This window comes from Plasmodium berghei (genome assembly GCF_900002375.2).
Source record: "Plasmodium berghei ANKA genome assembly, chromosome: 14".
Classification (NCBI taxonomy): Eukaryota; Apicomplexa; class Aconoidasida; order Haemosporida; family Plasmodiidae; genus Plasmodium; species Plasmodium berghei.
The window spans coordinates 1811888-1831219 of NC_036172.2; the positions used below are offsets into that span (position 1 = coordinate 1811888).

The 19332-nt window shown below is 21.8% G+C and overlaps 7 protein-coding genes across 7 annotated transcripts; 3 read left to right on the forward strand and 4 right to left on the reverse strand.

Annotated features, from left to right (window-relative positions):
• Positions 1-503: 503 nt before the first annotated feature.
• On the reverse strand, positions 504-3172 carry PBANKA_1447200 (CG2-related protein, putative; the record flags this gene model as incomplete). The annotated part of the gene is made up of 2 exons (XM_034567838.1): positions 504-2707; positions 2896-3172. 2 exons carry the CDS (start codon positions 3170-3172, stop codon positions 504-506), a joined length of 2481 nt encoding a protein of 826 aa, XP_034424296.1.
• A 1053-nt stretch (positions 3173-4225) lies between these two features.
• On the forward strand, positions 4226-5191 carry PBANKA_1447300 (conserved Plasmodium protein, unknown function; the record flags this gene model as incomplete). The annotated part of the gene is made up of 1 exon (XM_034567839.1): positions 4226-5191. The coding sequence occupies one exon, from the start codon at positions 4226-4228 to the stop codon at positions 5189-5191; it is 966 nt and encodes a 321-aa protein (XP_034424297.1).
• Positions 5192-5870: 679 nt separating this feature from the next.
• Positions 5871-10227, forward strand: PBANKA_1447400 (conserved Plasmodium protein, unknown function; the record flags this gene model as incomplete). Its single annotated transcript, XM_034567842.1, has 17 exons — positions 5871-6122; positions 6282-6380; positions 6526-6632; positions 6741-6796; positions 6921-6968; positions 7049-7104; positions 7250-7303; positions 7397-7489; positions 7625-7679; positions 7777-7848; positions 7948-8032; positions 8108-8195; positions 8311-8392; positions 8503-8586; positions 8725-8829; positions 8971-9035; positions 9121-10227. 17 exons carry the CDS (start codon positions 5871-5873, stop codon positions 10225-10227), a joined length of 2508 nt encoding a protein of 835 aa, XP_034424298.1.
• Positions 10228-10335: 108 nt separating this feature from the next.
• PBANKA_1447500 (conserved Plasmodium protein, unknown function) lies at positions 10336-11190 on the reverse strand (the record flags this gene model as incomplete). Its single annotated transcript, XM_034567843.1, has 3 exons — positions 10336-10374; positions 10610-10699; positions 10903-11190. 3 exons carry the CDS (start codon positions 11188-11190, stop codon positions 10336-10338), a joined length of 417 nt encoding a protein of 138 aa, XP_034424299.1.
• Positions 11191-11474: 284 nt separating this feature from the next.
• Positions 11475-14360, reverse strand: PBANKA_1447600 (nucleotidyltransferase, putative; the record flags this gene model as incomplete). The annotated part of the gene is made up of 9 exons (XM_034567844.1): positions 11475-11521; positions 11860-11929; positions 12164-12352; positions 12470-12545; positions 12676-12724; positions 12817-12863; positions 12964-13053; positions 13185-13502; positions 13777-14360. 9 exons carry the CDS (start codon positions 14358-14360, stop codon positions 11475-11477), a joined length of 1470 nt encoding a protein of 489 aa, XP_034424300.1.
• A 1257-nt stretch (positions 14361-15617) lies between these two features.
• Positions 15618-17951, reverse strand: PBANKA_1447700 (elongation factor G, putative; the record flags this gene model as incomplete). Its single annotated transcript, XM_034567845.1, has 1 exon — positions 15618-17951. One exon carries the CDS (start codon positions 17949-17951, stop codon positions 15618-15620), a length of 2334 nt encoding a protein of 777 aa, XP_034424301.1.
• An 849-nt stretch (positions 17952-18800) lies between these two features.
• Positions 18801-19084, forward strand: PBANKA_1447750 (dolichyl-diphosphooligosaccharide--protein glycosyltransferase subunit OST4, putative; the record flags this gene model as incomplete). Its single annotated transcript, XM_034567846.1, has 2 exons — positions 18801-18837; positions 19026-19084. 2 exons carry the CDS (start codon positions 18801-18803, stop codon positions 19082-19084), a joined length of 96 nt encoding a protein of 31 aa, XP_034424302.1.
• Positions 19085-19332: the final 248 nt, after the last annotated feature.

Below are 19332 nucleotides of genomic sequence, written 5' to 3' on the forward strand. Positions count from 1 at the left end.
GTGTGAAAACTTTGATAAAAATAAATTATCGTATAGAATATATTCATTCACCATATTTACACCAAAAAGACGAAAAAAAAATAATAATAAAGAAACACCAATGTTCAAATTGGTGATAATACTTATTCGTATTATATATGCATGTATAAAGATAGGAAGGACAGAACGGAAATGCAAAAAAATATATATATATATCATTAAAAAAGAAAAAGTGTAAAACGTCAATTTATTTTTAAAAGTACTAAATTAAAACAAAAATAAAAAAATAAAAAACGAGGGGGGGGGGGAAAGCAAATATGGATTTCCTTTGAAAATGTAATAATATGGTATGTGAATATTTTTCGAATAAGAATTTAAATAAAAATTACTAAAACAACAGAACAGAAAAATAAACGTGAACCAAATAAATCGAAAAAGGATAGAAAAAAAAGATTGAATAAGCGTAGTAATAGTTATGATAATTTTCGCCTTAGCGCTATTCCTATAAATGGTAATATATTTGCTTATTTATGAGCAAGTGATGAACGATTCTGATTAGATGCAGATTGATTAAATCTATGATTAGACATGATAATGTTAAGTATGTAGTCTCTATACAAATTATCAATTTCGAAATATTTATTAAAATATTTATATTTATAGTATTGAATTGTATAGTGCACTATATAATTACATCGCCATAACGACCTTGAAATTTTTCGGATATGTTTTATAAATTGTTTATTTTCTTTTCTATTATTATATACATAAATAACTATATGTAAAATTTTATTTTTTTTTGTTTTATTTGAAGGAAAATTTGATCTATTTAATTCATTTATAATTGTTGAATATGTTTGATTAACAAATTTAATTTCTTCTTCATCGTTAAATTTAAAATATATACTACCAAGCCGTTTTCTTCTTCTTCTCATCATCCCTTGAAAATTAAATAAATTTTGTTTTAAGAATGCCTCTAAAAATGTTAAAGCTGATAATAAATGTGGTAGACATAAATCTAATATACACAAAGTTTTTAAATTTTCATTTTTTACTAATAATAATAACCATAAAAATGGGCTACTTAAGCTATAATTAAATAACGAAAAATGTTCTAATTTTAAATTATATAATAACGATATTATATTTTTTCGACTTTTTTTTTCTTCCTTTTCAATTATGTTTTTAAATAAATATAATATTTCTATACTTACATTTTTTTTATATTTACTATTTTCAATTAACCACATATACCCTCCTCTTTTTAAATTTTTTATTTTCTTTTTTTCTGTGTGCAAATTTTGTTCATTGAAATTTCGATTAATATTATTATTTTTTTTTTTTTTTTTTTTTTCATCATAAATCATATTTTCGCTAGCTGTATCTTTTAAACATGTACTATTACTTGAAAAATTTTCATTACTTGGTATTGTATAAAAACTGTCAACATTGATAATACTTTTACAAGTGCTATAAACAGTGCTATCACTTTTAGTATATCTTAAAATGTCATGATAATTTTCTAAATTTTTATAATTAGTTTTACTAGAATCTTCATTGTTTTTATCATAATCATTAATATGTTTATCTTTACAAATATTCGAGCTTTTTGTCATGTATTTATTATTTGTGTCTGAGTCATAATTTATATAACTACCATCTGCATAATATACAGGATTATTTATATTATTCATATATATATTGTCTTTATATGCTGGTGTGAAAAATATTTTTTTTTTATTATTTTTTATGTTTTGTTCATAATAGCATATAGCATCTTGCTCATATCTTTTTTGAAAATTAGATAACATTTTATGAGTCTCTATTAAATTATCATCGATATCTTTTAACAATCCATACAATTCTTTATCATTGTGTATTGCATCATTTTTATTTCCACAATTTTTTTCAAAATCTTTGCATGCATAGCTATCTATCAATATATTTTTTTTTTCATCCTTTATATATTTTCTACCAATATTTTGTGTATTCTTCAAATTAGAAAATTCTGTAAATTTTTTTTCTCCTTTACCATATAAGAATACAGATATTGCCATATGATAAAAATAAAAAAAATAATCATAACATGATATATTTAAAGTGTTTAAAACTGGCATTTGTATGGATATAAACATCTCTATCATATCATAACTTTGAATACCTGTTAAATTTAGAACTTTTAAAGCATTTAAACTGGTTATATAATTATTTATATTTATTTTCTGTTTATAATTTTTTATTTTTTCAACACATTTTTTATTACAATTATATACAATACTTATGTGTTCATATAGAAGATGCTGTTTTATTTTATTAGTAACATTTGTTTGAAAATTTTCGTCAATTTTATTATTTATATCATTTTTATTTTCAATAATATTTTTTACTTCGTCATTTTGTCTACTGAGTTCTAAAATACGATTTTGTATATTTTCTAAATTATTTTTAGTCACAAGTTTTAGAGGAAAATTATTTATTAATATTTCTTTTGAAAGGAAATCAAATAATATACTGTAATTGTAATAAATAAACAAAGGACAATTCACATCGTTCAATCCATGAATACATAACTCTTCTAACGTATTTGCATGCGAATTTATTAACACACTTATATCATAAAAATTTGTGTTTCTTAAAAATTCCCCTTTAAAAATAATTTTTTTTAAAAAAGGTTTATCACATTCTATTAGTTGTTTTCTGTTTATTCCAAAGTTGGCATTTCCTTTTGCTATCATAATAAAATGGATAATAAAGTAGTGATAAAATATGAGTATAGGGGATAGACATATATAGAATAAAGTGTGTATGTACATAACAATGTTTAAACATATAAATGAATATTCTCACAAATTTGTTTGAATTTTTAATTCCTTGTTTTTTTTTTTTTTTTAATTTATATTATTCTATATTCCTTACCAAATAGTAGATTGGAATATACCTTTTTCTCATCATTTAATAGGGAAAGAAAAAAAATACTTAATTTGTCAGGATTTACAAACCTTACAAATTTAATGTAGTTGTTTAAGTTAATATAACTATTAAAAGTATACGCTTTATCATCTTTAAAATATTCATAAAAGCATTTGCTCACTAACTTTAGTTTTAGAGCTTCGTTAATTGTTAAATATTTTATAATGTTATAAAAAACGTCGTTTGAAAAATTAACGAGGCATATTTTATTTTCATTATTCATTATATCTCAAATGGGAGAAGAAAAAATAGGTGAAAAATAATTGGGGGGAATACAAAAAAAAAAATTAAAATACCAAAAAAAGAAAAATATGTAAAAAAATATATAAAGTAAAAATACGAAAAAAAATCATAAACGTGTAAAAATGTTAAGACAAATAAAAATATACGATCAAAATAAAAAAAAAAGCAAAAATGTTAACAAATAAAATAATTTCTAAAAAAATATGTGTGTTTTTTTTTTCCATTTTTTGTTTTTTTGTCACAAAAAAGGTGCAAATGTTGGTTATCCTTCATCTGTTTTATTTTCCCACTATTATATGTATATACGCAAATTATGTTTTTTTTTAATTTTACTACATACCATTTAAATACCCCGATATTTTACAGTATATATTTATCATGTTTTTGTTATTCATTTTTTTTCGCTTTTATTTTGTTAATTCTCAAATTTGATTTTTATTATTGTTTTCGAGAATTTATATATTTAAAATTTTCTTACATTTAATTGGACAATTTATAATTTTAAATATAGCCTATACTCATTATTATATGTATATGTATTATATATATAATATTTTTTTTTTTTGCTATTTCGAGTGTTATTACTTCTCAATTTAATCAGTTTGTCCTTTTGACGGAACGTTTTTTTTTTCTTTTTTTTATTTCCATATACTTCATGTATAAATTGTATAATGAAAAAAATGTAGCTTCAATATTACTACACATATAGTTATAGGGTATTATCTTTTTATGTTATGGGTAATTTTTAAAGAGCATTCCATATATGGATGTACATAATTTTTTAATTAAAAACGATAAGCATGCACGCAGGTATTTATATATAAGATTTCGATTTTTTTTTCCCCCAAATTTTATTTCTCATTTCTTTTCCTTTTGTGATATTTCAAAACATCATCCTAATTTTAAAAATAAAATAGATAGATAAATAAATAAACAAATAAATAGATAAACAAATAAATAGATAAACAAATAAATAGATAAACAAATAAATAGATAAACAAATAAATAGATAAACAAATAAATAGATAAACAAATGATAAAGCTGGAGAAAAATATTATGGTGACAATTTGTAGAGACTTAAATTTTGTTAAGAAAAAATCTTGTCCCCTTTTTATTTCTTCCTATTTTTTTCACACAGGAATAGGGGCAGGAAATAATATGAATGTTAATATAAAAAAAAATGAAACAAACCAACAATTAAAATTTAATGACAGCACAAATAATATTAACATACAAATTCCAACTTATAAAAAATACATAATTGATGAAACTTTTTGCTCATATATAACAAAAAGGAAAACGTTTTTAAATATAATGTCTTATGATATAAAAATACGCCAAAGAGATATGTTATATAAAAAAAGTGATGGGTGTAATAATGCATATTTATATTCCACAAAATTAAAAAAGCTAAAATATAGTGATAGAATAAATAACTATTTAAATGTAAATTTGTTTAATAATGGAAATAGTTATAATAAATCTATAAGTAACAATAATGAGAATTATTTGATTTCTAAAAAAAGCCTCTTTGATATATTGTATAAAAAATATAGTTTAGTTTATTTATTTCCAGACACTAAATATATTGAAGAAATGAATAAATATTTAGACGATTTTAATAAAAGAAAAGATAATTATAATATAAAAGATAACATTTTTAATGATGAAAAAAATATTATTTTTTTAAAAAATAAAAAAAAATCTATTCATATATTTTATTGCTATGTATCCCCTTATAAATTTGTCTTATCATCATATTTTAGTAAAAAAATTGCTAAAAATTTAAAGATTAATTATTTTAATGATCAAAATTTTTTTTATATAGATAGTAAATTAAATACGAATGATCAAAATATATTGCTATTTCAAAACCATATGAATAAACTACCATCTCTTTTATTAGTCGATAATTATTGCTATATAAGATATCATATAAAAGGATTATTTACGAATGAATCTTCTTATTACCTTTTTAATGCAATCATGAATATTTAATCACAAAAATTTGTTCAAAAAAAAATAATCACAATGAATATTCCATAAATGGCGTAATTAAGTATAATTTGTTTATATCATAGTTACACTTGTGTGTTTTTTAGCAGAGAAATATAAACAACAAAAAAAATAATATATTAAATAAACTTAGCAAATTAATAAGTTTAATTATTTATTTGCTTAATGCATTTTGTTTCATTTTTTTAATTTCAATATTTCTCTTATTTCACATTTTTATGTTTTTTCCCCAAATTAAGTTGCCCATGAGCAATCACTTATTTTTATTTTCCATTTATTTTTTTTATTTTTTTTGTTTTTTTCCCCGCTTTCTTTTTTCTTTTTTTTTAACCAAATTAGCTTATAAAAAAATATAAAATTTTCGTTGGAATATAAAACTTTAGTAATTTGATTTTTTTTAAATGAGAAAAAAAATATTCTCATATTTGTTCCTTAAACATAATAATATATTGTCACACATTGCGTGTTAAAAGGAGAGGAGTATATACACATTTAGTATATTTAGCACATTTAATTTTCATTTTATGAACAACTATAAATAATCCCACTATTCCTTTTTATGTTGGGGGTTGTTTTAGAAGAATATGCTTTGATTCATCATCATTATTATTAATAATATTTTATATTTTTGGTATTTTTCTCAAAAAAAAAAAGAAATAAAATGTGCTATCTTAGCAAAAGCTTGAGTAAGAGCATCAATTCAAGTGTTCTTCATTTTGAATTTGTAAAATGTAAAAATTTGTCTAATTACACAAAAAAAGGAAAATATTATTTAATAATTTCTTATGACCAGTTAATATTTTATGAAAAGGATTTTTATCAAATACAATTCAAAATATTTTTTTGTGATATTTTTAAAATATACCAATGTGATTCATCAAATTATATTCACATCACCTTAAAGACCCAATCGGTAATAAATCGAATATTTTTTCTGACTAAATTCATATGCATTATATTTATGTTTTTTTTTTCTTTAAACTGTTTATATATGTCATTTACTATTCTTATTTTCACAATAACACAAACATGTATATATTTTTTTTGTGGCTCATATTTATTTTCTTTATAGTCTATCAATGATATAGGGATAAAGGGTATAAATAAAAATATTTTGATAAAGCATTTATGTGTTGGTTATAGCACATATTATATGTTTCGTCTGAATAAGGTTAGAATAAATAAAAATTTACGGGATAAAAAATGTATAATATTGTCCATGTTCTAGATTATCCATATACATGCATAAACATGCATATGTATGTATATATATATATATTTCTTATTTTTTGGCCATTTATTTTGAATACCTTAAGAATATATATATGCCCATTATAATTGAAACTTATGAAGAAAGATGCAAAAGAACAAATAAATTTCAAGAAATAAAAAAGCCGGACATATCTATACAACCATTTATAGGGTTTGTAAAAATATATTTCATTAACCGTTTTTCTATATCATGTTAGAAATAATTGAAAATATTCACACACATATGTACATTATGTTTGTATTTATAATTCATTATTAGATATAAGAAGGTATTTTGTGATGATTACTTTTTTTTTATTCACAAGTCCTTTCAAAGTAATAAAATAAAAATGAACAGAATTTTATTTCGTTCAACCTTATATAATTATCATGTTAATATTATTCACATGCACATATGCATATATTCCGATTTATTTGTTCATTCTTTTTCTTAAATTAGACTTTACTTCTCCATCAAGTGAACGGGCGCTCTACATTGATTATCGAGGTAAGTTCATTATTGTTGTTATTGATACTTTTTTTTAATTGTTTTACCATTTTATTTATTATTTTTTCTTTTGCCATTAGGTATCGAAATATGCGTCCGAATCGACGACCAGAAAACCATGATTGACTTAGATCAGGTTATACAAAAATAAAAAAGAAAAAAAAGAAAAAAAAGAAAAAAAAGAAAAAAAAAAGTGCATAAAACTACTATGTATGATATGTATACCAATTTTCTCAAAAAAGACATTACATAAATTCCATTCAAATTTAAAAATACTTTAGGCCCCTGATAGTAGCTTTTATCAACTAACTCGCAGTTATATTAATATTCTAACGGTAATAATTTCTCTATATAATTACCATATGAGCATGCATGTATATAAGAATGTGGTTGAAAATTTATTTTCTCTTTTTTATTTTGCATTTCAGAGTTCCGAAAAGTCCCATCTTGTTTTGAAGAAAAACTTTTATTACAAAAAGATGAACTTATCTGATGACATAGCCAAATGGTCTGGATATGAGGTATAAATTAATTTGAAAAAAATAATAATTTATGCATTATATGGATAGATATAAGTGTGAACTTTTTTCTATTTAAGCAAATAAAATTACGCCAATTTTCCATCTTTATTTGTATCGTTATTTTTACGCTTTTAGATATTTTTGAAAACTGAAACACATACTATTATATCCATAATATTTAGACGATCATGTAATTATAAAAAAAAAATACCCCAAAATATTATGAACATGCTAACATATGAACGTGTTAATGTATTATTTCCATTTACAAATTAACATAATTTTAGTTATCCCGCCCCTCTTGGATAAAAGACAAGATATTTACATTACCTTTAAAATATCATATCAGAGCCAAAAAGGTAATTACTCATATTTTCACATTTTTTATTTATTTGTCATTTTTTTATTTATTTTTTATATCCTTAAAATTGGAAAAATACATTTATTTTTTATTACAGATTATAATGTACCCGATAAAACTTTATATGATGAGTTGTATATGGTTGCTAATTCGATGACATCAAATGATACTAATAATATTTAGTAAGAATTTATTGTCTAAATACATAAATTGTAACTCAATTTCTTAAATTATTTACATTTATATTTTTTTTGTAGTTATGTAAATTTGATTCAAGCCCAACTAAATTCCCTTATATACAATGCCGAGATTTATCATCACATTGAAACAAAAATAAAAATAAAGGTTGCAAAAAAAAAGACGTAATATACATCGATTTTGTATGTACGCATATTTATATATGTACATAAAAATATGAAAAAATATTTCTTATTTTTATTTTTATTTTTTTATCCATCAGCCAGTGTATTTCGATTATATAAAAATGTTTTTAAAGTATATGCTTGTAACTCTAAAGGAAGGAGATGTCTACATTAGTTCAGGTTTTAAAAAATTTAAACAAGAAAAAACATTAACTCACCTTAAATGTTAATATATTTTATCCACGGTTTAATAATATATATATTTTTATTTACTCATATATTTACTTTAGATATAATGGACTTTTTAGAGGAAGAAATAAAAATAGAAAGAGATTTTAGCTACCTCTTGAATTTAATACTAAGTCAAGTTCCAGGTTAAAATTTGAAAAAATATGGATAAGCATATAAGAAAATATGACTATATATACCCTTTTTATTTTAGTAGTTTAACTTTCTATTTAATATATTTATTAATTTTTTTTTTTCCTTATTTTGTTCCATTTTTATTGTAGGCATTAATTTAATTGATACACACATAAGTGAAAAAAAAAAAATAAACAGAATATTTCACCGTTTATCAGATTATATTATTTATTGTTTGGATACTGGATTTATATGTATGAATATGAATCATCAATATAATGTCTACATATATGTACACATATTTTTATGTGTATATGTATTGAATAGGAGTGTTTCCCTTTTAACTTATAATTTCCATTCGAATTTTTTTTTTTTTTTTACTTTTCATCTTTTAGCACACAAGTACAACATCACCGACTTTATAAATGGTGCATTAAAAATAAACTCGGAGCGAAGAGAAGTATAATAAAGAAATAAAAGAACTATTCATTATTTTAATATCATTTATTAATTATTTTTCTATTTATTTTTTCTGTATTTCACAGGATGTTAACTATATCTTAAATTTTTTTTTGCATTTAAGAGAAACAGATTATGGAAAGGAATATGAAAAGGAATGTTTAAAAATGTTGGAAATAGAAAAAGATGGAGATATGAAAATTAACAAATTATTAAGCAGTAGAAAATATACAGTAAATGATTTTTTTTTATTTTATTTACACCAATCTGGATATATTAATAAATATTATAAATATAAGAGTGATAATGATTATAAAAAAATAGTTTCTTATATATTAAAATATGGGGTTGATTTAAAAATAAAAAAAAGTATATGTAAAAATTTATTAATATTTTCAAATGATTATAAAAATAAATATAATCCTTTAGTTAATTCTATTGTAACTTTTTTATATCAACATTCAGATAGACAAGATTTTTGTTTATTTATTTTGAGTACACTAATAAATATTACAAATAATAATGATGAAATAAAAAATCAATTAATTAAGTTAAATATAAGCAAAGTTGCTAATTTTTTTATTTTGTCTAAAGATTATGAAATTGTACATAAAATTATTCTATTATATATAAATTTAAGTAAAGAAGAATATATGTGTGATGATATGATTAGTAATGGATTATTTATCAATTTTTTAGACATATTATTTGATTTATATTATATAAATTTAAAAATAAAAAAAGAAATATGTATAAACATATTATGTATAATTGGTCAAGTTCTTAATTTTAAAAAATATGGAGTTTTTTTATTAAATAATTATATAGGCTTAATAGAAGTTGCTATATATATATATCAAACAACAGATTTTTTTTTTTTTAATAAAATTAAAATTATATATTTTTTTAAACAAATTGCAAAATATAATTATATTATTAAAAGTCAAATTTGTAATTATATTATCCCATTAGTTATTAAAGAAATATATTTATTTTCAAATAAAGATTTTATTTATTCTGTCTTAAATTTATTAAATACTATTTCTGATTATAAAATAAACTGTTTCTTACTTACCCAAATGAACATTTTCGATTTTATCGATTTCATTAAATCATTGACTATATTAGATTTATATAAAAAGGCTATTGAGATTGAGCGAAAAATAAAAAAGAATCTCGATGTTATGTCGTAGAGTATTATTAATTGACTGATATCAGAGCAAAATGAGCAAAAGGAAAGAAATCTAATTCGGATTCCCAAAAATGTTTCTTAAAAAATTTTATCCCTTTACGTGGCCTTTTTACGCAAACTTTTTTATTGACACAATTATGGGCTGTGGCTAAAAAAAAATAACAAAAATGGATTTTGAAATTTGTGATCATTTAAATGTGATTATTTAAGAGAAAATCAAAGGAGGGTAAAAAGAAATATTATGATAGAATATATATAACAAAAAATAAAGGGTCTCAAAAATATGAAAAGGTTCCTTTTTTCAATTAGAATAAAAATTAAATACATAAATAATTAAAGGAATATTCATAATTATATACACACACACATATATATAGATATACTTTTTTTTCGATTCTTTTATTATGGATATAATTAAATGGATACGATTCCTTTCCATTTAACCATTGAATAAGTTTGAAAAAATGATTTATCTGTTTAAAAGGGAAAATACATATAAAATTATATTAAATGAATATATGAGTAAATTAAGTAAATGATTATGGTTATCTATAAAATGATATAGAAAAACTAATTTGCATTCACTTTTGTTTACATATTAATTTATATATACTACACCATTTATACACATACATATAATATGTATATTTTTTTTAATTCATAAAATTTAGCTTACATCTTTGACTCCACAAATATATTTGAAAAGATTCCACATAAAAAAAATGTAAATAGAAACGAAAGCAAAAGGAATAAAGAACAAATAAAATATTTCCAATTTGGTAAAATATTTTAGCGCGCTTATTTTTTCTTTGCCTTTGTTTTCTATGCCTTTTTTTTCGACGTTTTTTTTTTCAGTGATTTCTTTTTGTAAACTTTTGATTTTAGAAAAATTTAAAGCTTTCAAACTTGTGAAAATATATTTATATCTTTTAAAAAATGGATTAGTATAAACAAATTTAATCATTTTTAATAAGTAAAAGGATAATAAAAAATGAATAATATATAGTAAAAAAAAAAATAAATAATATGATAAGCAACTTAAATAACATCCAAACAAATGATAAAATTGTAAAAGAGTAAGAAAATGTGTATATATAAAATTGGCATATCATATATACATATTAAACTTGTTAAGAAAATAAAACAAATAAATTAGTCAATTATAAAACCACGAAATGAATAGAATAATGGTATATATAACAGATGGGGAAAAAAACAAAAAAAAATCAACAGCAAAAAATATTTATCTTAGGGCGTATAAAAATCTTGAAAAGCTTTTCGTCTTAACAAATGATCTGTATAAAAAAAAATAATAAAATTTTTGTTATGAAATATTAAAAACATTGTAATTGTAACTATAAAAAATTTAAAGCACGATCAACATATGTGTAGTACTATATAATATAGATACGTGACATTTTTTTTAAAAAGTACGTTTTAATAATAAAAATGTATAAGATGATATATCATAACATAAACACTAATATATTGATTAAGAAATATAATGAGAGATACAGTAATTAGATATATATATTTTTTTTTTCGACTTAATGATTTAACTATTACATTGTTTGTTTTATATTATTTTATTTTTGTTTTTCGTTCCGTATTTAGTTAAGCATTATATACATACCTTTAAGATCTATTTTTATATTAGATGTATCATCTTTAGTTTCTTCACATATTGTATTTAAACTACTTCCCTATAAAAAATTGAAAATAAAATGATATGAAAAATGTTTTAAATATTATAAAATAACTACATCATGCCATTTTATTTTTTTGCGATATATATGTAATACTTTCCAAAAATTGGTAAAAAAATGGGAAAATATCATATATTTTGTCATTGTTTGTTATTTTTTATTTTAATATACTCATATAGACTATTACACACATATATTTTTTTTTCTTCTTTTCTTTTCTTTTCAACTTACATTTTTTAGTTGGATATAAGCTGATTGTATTTTTTCAAACATTTTTTTCCATGTATTGATGCTATATGTATTAACAATTTTTTTTGTTATTGGGCAATATATATTTGCAGTCATATCTTTGTTTTCAATTATTTGGTTATTATATACATCAAGAGTTATTCCATTTTTGCAAACATCATTCGAATAAAACTGCATAAATATATAATGTGTGTATATATGTATATATATATATGATAAGGATGTGCGTTTTTATTATGAAAAAGAGGGTATATAAATAATCCCTTTTATTTTACATTATTATTATACCTCAAAAAATCCATATAATAGTTTTGAAATGTCGTCTGTGTTTTTTTGAAACTCTTGAAAATTATTTTTTATGTCCCTGAAGAAGTGTAAAAATAAGTAAAATATAATGATGCCAAATCCAAACGTTTTGTCTTTTCTCCTTTTTTTTTCTTTTTTTCTTTTTTTCTTTTTCTCTTTTTTTTTGTGTTTATTTGCTATATACTTACTCAATTTTTGTGTAAAATGGCATTTCTACTTCATCTTGTAGAAAAAAGTCTTAAAAAAATACAAATATAATATACGTTTAAAAATATATATTCATATATATATATAAGGAATAAGGAAGTGAAACAATTACGTTTTCTTACATTCACTATTAATTTCAAACGGTGTTATGCTAGCTCTTTCTATGGATCTGTTAATAAATCACAAAAATATAATAGTTATACATTTTTTATGTTTTAAAAGTATGTATAAAAAGCAATAATTAAGCAAAGACATATGTTCATGCTTACTTATATGAAGGTAGTAGCGGAGTTTCTAAATTTTGAAAGAAAAAATATGTTAATAAAAATAAAGCATAAGAACTGAACGTACCCTGGGATCTTTAAAAAAAATATATTAGATTATGGTATGTCATCATATATATATATATATATATATATATGAATATACAAGTAAAATATTTGCATACAAATCGAAAAAAGCAATATTTTTTATATATTATAAGCTCTACCTGTTGTTAATATTTTTTTGTTTTGCCCAATATTTTATTATTCTATTTATTATTGGAACCCTTTCATCAATGTTACATAAACATGAAACCAAATGTGTATTGACTATTGCTACCGTATTGTTAATACTAATATCACATATGTTAGTTTGGTCTTTGTATATTTTAGCTATTGGAACTGATGCTTTAATTATATTTACAGTTAAAGATGGGTATATTAAATTAATAGCACTTTTAATAACTTTCAAAATATATAAATATGAATTTTTATCTTCGCAATTTTCTACAACTATACAGCTATCTATATCTGAGTTTTTTATCCTTGAAATTAGGGAAAAAATTTTTAAAATGAGTAATAAAATAATAAAAAAAATGACCAATAAATAATAAAAAAAAATACTTATGCATATACGTTTTTTACAGCTAATTTGTTAATAAAAAAAACAAAAAATGTGCATATTTTTATGAACATGCAAGGTATTTTAGACAAATAGTATTTTTTACTTTTATATATTTTTTATTAGTATGATTCATAAAAACATACACATATATGTAACATGCATGTGCTCCTTTTTGTTAATTTAAAAATTGTTACCATATATTATTTTCACATGATCCAATGAAGTATATTTTCCCCTTCAAATTTGGAAATATTGCATTTTTTAGTAAAAAATATATTTCCTCTTTTTTTTTGTCAATAAAAGAATTCTCTGTTAATTTTTTGTGAATATTGGAAATTTCATTTTTTAAACTATCCATATTTAAAAAATCATTTGCTAAATATATTTTATTATTTTTGTTAATATGCGGTATAGTACAATTATTATATTGTGAAAAGTTTCTATAGGATGTGTAGTAGAATTTATGTACTCTTTTTCTACAGGACATTGCTGCATTTGTTTTCATATAATTTTTATCAGATTTAGTTTGGACTTTGTTAATATAATGTTTTCCTTGCACTTTTTTCATATTATCGTTTATATATGTATCATCAAATTTATATATGCCTTCTTTTTTACATATTCTATTTAATATACTATTGAATAATTTTTCATAGTCTTTTATTTTTAATAAGAGCCAGAATATATATTTTGATGGTTTTTGAACAAAGCCATTTTTTATGTAATATGGAATTTGCGGGGGCATATTAAATTTAATAATAGCATTAATCCCATGCATTTTTTTCAAAAGAACAATATTTTTATTTATTTCATCATTGTTTTATCTTTTTATATTAGTATATATGTTTTGAATAAAGTTAATATATTGTTAAGTCTGCATTATTAATATACTTTTTCTATGTCGTATGTTCTATAAAACACTGAATATTCAAAATGTTTTGATAATAGCTTAAATTGTGAAAATTTATATTTTTTTTTTATTTATTTATTTTGTTGGCTCTCTTCATAAGTATTTCTTTTTTTCAGAACTACTAAGGTAACATATCACTTTTTTATAAAAATTTATTTAAACGTTTGAAAAAATTATGTATATATAACCAGTTGATCAAATTATTTTGAAACGAGGAAAATAAGAAAGTACAATATAGTATAATTTATATATACAATAATATTTTCATTTTGCACAAAACGAAAAAAAATAGCGACAACGGAATAAAGGCAAAAAAAAATAATACTATAAAAACAATAGAATAATAATGAAAAAAAAAAATGGGAAATTATTATACCCTATTGCTTGCTAATTCATATAATTATTTATTCATATATATATTTAAAGGAGATACTAATTAAAATGTTTTCACTATAGCAATTTACTTAAATTGTTCCTTAAAATGCGCAAAATTTAGAGAAAATTATAACTCATTTCATGCCCGAAAGTATATCCATATACATACATATATAGATCAATTTGTTTATATTCTATTGTTATTTTTTTTTTGCTTTATTAAAATATATTTCTTTTAAAAAAATAAAAAAGTGGAAAATGAGTGATGGTAAATTGGTATATACTTAGATTGGGATGAATCATTAAATTAAATAAATAATAACAAAAATTTACATAAAAATTTAATAATATTATAATTAAAAAAAATATATTTTAAAATGTACAGTTTAAAGTGTAAAATTATAAAGTATAAAATTAATTAAAAACTATTAAAAAAATAATTGCATATATGCACAACTAGCTAAATGGCCATGTGGTGTGTAATTGGATGTTGTATTGGCTACTCCCACTATTATTAATAACAAGTATATTGTATGAAAATCGTCTTTGAAATTCATACCCATTAATAGGAGCATATATATGATGCGTTTGAAGTTTAGTGGATTACACACAACATTATAAGGAACAAAAATTCACAAAGAAATTTGGTTAATGAGTTAATATATATATATTCGCGCACACAGACAAATTACGGAAATATAATAGGATAAATTCCTGATAAAATTGATATTTTCATTATTTTCTTTTTTTTCATTTTTTACTCGCTTGCTTCAATATCTCGTCAAGATCGTTTTTGCTCACTTGATCATATCTTGAAAACTCCATGGTATATGTTCCCTGCCCTTGTGTAATTGCCCTGATTTCATTTATATAATTAAACATATGCTTTAACGGTATATCTGCATATACATATATTATATTCATGTTGTTTACTATGTTTGTCACTAGCCCCTTTCTTTTTGTTATACTAGTTAAAATGTTACTTTGATGCTCATAGTTTGAAATAATTTCTACAAGCATAATAGGCTCTAAAAGTACAGGACAAAAATTTTGATAATTTTCTTTTATTAAATTTATAGTAGCTTTTTTAAAGGCTAAATCATTACTATCAACTTCATGAATTTTTCCACTTATTAATCGCATTTTCATATTTATAATTTCTGACTGATTTAAGTAACCTTTTTCTATTTGTTCTTTAAATGCTTTTTCAATAGATTGTATAAAATTTTTAGGTAAATCATTTCCTATAACTTCATTTACAAATTGACAATGTGGTGTGTCGTTATAATTTTCTGATACTGTTTCAAAAATTGCATGTACATGTGCATATAAACCTGCACCACCTTTTTGTTTTTTATATGTATATGAACATTCATATGGTTTTGTTATTGTTTCTTTAAAATTTATTTTAGGATTTTTTAGATTTACATTAATATTAAATTCACGTTTTAATCTTTCTTTATATATTTCTAATTGTAATTCCCCTATACCTTCAAAAATCGTTTCTTTTGTTTGTTCATCCGTTTTTACATAAAACGTTGGATCTTCTTTTGTAAATTTATTTAAAGCTTTAGTCAATTTTGTCATGTCACCTTTTTTTAATATTTCAACTGCAACAGATATAACAGGTTTAGGGACATAAATATTTAATAAATGGAAATTTGTACTAATCCCATTAGTATATGTCGTACCAGTTGCCCCAGTAATTCCATTTATAGCAATTATATCACCTGCATGTGCTTCATTTATTTCTTGTGCAGTATTTGAATGCATTTTCATTATTTTTTTTACAACTTCTTTTTTATGTGTTATCATATTTGTTATCATATCTTTTTTTCGTATTTTCCCTTGATATATACGAAAGTAGCTCATTTGCCCATGCATCGAATCTTCTTGAATTTTGAATAAAAATCCAACCATAGGTTCAGAAGTATCACAAAGAAGTTGTACTTCTCGCTTATTTTTATTTGATTGAATAAAACTATCATTAAGTTCTCTGTTTTCAGCATCTGTATTCATGCTATTATCGACAATATTTGTCTCTGCAGTATTTTGACCATCGTAAACATACCCATAATTCTTAACCTCTCGAGGAGATGGTAAAAAATTACATACATTATCAAGAAGTAATTGTACCCCGACATTACTTTTTGCACTACCTAAACATATCGGTGCAATTTTATTTTGAATAGTGCACTTACGTATAGTTTTATGAATATCATTAATTTTAATGTCATTCACATCATTGTTTAAATATATTTCTGCAAATTCATCATCTGCATCTGCAAGCTTTTCAAAAATACGATTTCTAAGAAGCTCAACCAAATTTATAGGAAAAGACGAATCAATATTCAAAATATCGTGATCACTTGGAATTTCTTCTACATTTATACCACTTTTTCCTTTAAATAAATAACCTTTTTTATTAACAAGATCATAAACTCCTTTCAATTTTTGTTCTATTCCAATTGGTATTTGTAATAAAATTGTATTTAAATTTAATTTTTTTTCAATTGTTTCTAATGTTCTTTCAATATTGGCACCATCTCTATCTAATTTATTTATGAACAATATTCTGGGTATATGATATCTATCCATTTGTCTATTAACAGTTAAGGTTTGACTTTGCACCCCTGATACACCACATATAACCAAAACTGCTGCATCTAAAACTCGTAGCGACCTTTCTACTTCAATAGTAAAATCTACATGCCCAGGGGTATCAATTATGTTTATATCATATTTCTGATTATTTACATTCCATACACAATGTGTTGCTGCTGATTGAATAGTAATTCCTTTCTCTCTTTCTAAATCCATAGAATCCATAGTTGCTCCGATTCCATCAGTGCCTCTAACTTCATGTATACTTTTTATTTTACCTGTATAATATAATATCCTTTCTGTTAATGTTGTTTTACCTGCATCAATATGTGCACTTATTCCGATATTTCGTAAATTATCAATACATATTGAAGAAAAATTACATGAATTCTTCATAAATAATACTGTTCGAGAAGGAACTAATTTCTTTGTCCTATACAAATTTCTTTTCAGAAGAAAAACACAATGCCGAGTCATCATTTTTTATGATCATGTAATGTGAAAAAGCAGCTGCGGGATATACACATATATATGTAAACTTTTAAGATTGTTTGTCTTGTTTTTTCTATAAATCAAATGCAGAACAGCATTTTTGAAGCATAAATATGGAATATGCCAAATTGAAGGGGAAATTAAACTGGTAGGAAAGTTTACTGATTAGCAACATATATACATTATGTGTTATAGTGGAACGAAGTTTGATAATATAAATTATAGAAATAAAAAAATATTATTAATCCATATGTACAGTATCAAAAAATAAAATAAATAATCAAAAGTATATATATCGTTGAATAAATTATAAGAAACTAATAGTGTATAAGAACTTTATAGTTATCCCAAGTTTAATCGTTTCCATATAATCATCATGATGGTGTTTTAATTTTATTTTTTTTAATTATTATCATTTTATCATTTCATTTCGAAGAAATGATAAAGAATGAACATTATTTTTTTTTTCATCAAATATAGTATTAAAGAAAATACACAATATTTAAATATATACATTTATTTAATACTACATTTTTTATATAGCCAAAACAGGTACAGTGCGCGCACAACGAAGTGAGTTGTGAGTATCAGAAAAATAGCATATGAATATTTTTATTCATTTTTTATTCGTTTTTTTATTCGTTTTTTTATTCATTTTTTTATTCATTTTTTTATTCATTTTTTTATTCATTTTTTATTCGTTTTTTTATTCGTTTTTTTATTCATTTTTTTATTCATTTTTTATTCATTTTTTATTCATTTTTTTGATCTATTTAAAACCGCGTAAATTATTTAAAATTATCCAAATTGGCTTGTATCTTTGGGAAGTTCAAGAATATGGATTTTGAACTGTATTTAATCTCAAACATTTTAGGTAATTAATCTTAAATACCTTATGTAATTAGTCAATGTTTGATGCCTCTCTGCGATATAAATTTATTTTATTTGAAATAAAACAGCGAAAATAGAGAAACCAAATGAAATAATAAAATTTCAGAATAACAAATATTTATTTTACTATGCTATGAAATAAATATATTTTCTTCCTTTTTCATTTTTCAGGTATATTTATCTTAATTTTAATATTTATTTTTCATTACTTATTTTATGGATCTGATTAAACTTATGTTATTTTAGTTCCATTTTTTTAACTTTTTTGCAAAATTCATTTAGACTATTATATGATTTTCAGCTAAAATGAATAACACTCAAATATTAACTCAATACAAAGAACCATATATACATATATAGTAACTAAGTCTTTATTATTTTGTTAGTTACGATCATTGTATATTACTATAAGATCTTAATTATAACCCAGTAAAGTTTTTTTTTCCCGTTGTTATGGCTATATCACCTAGCTAATTTT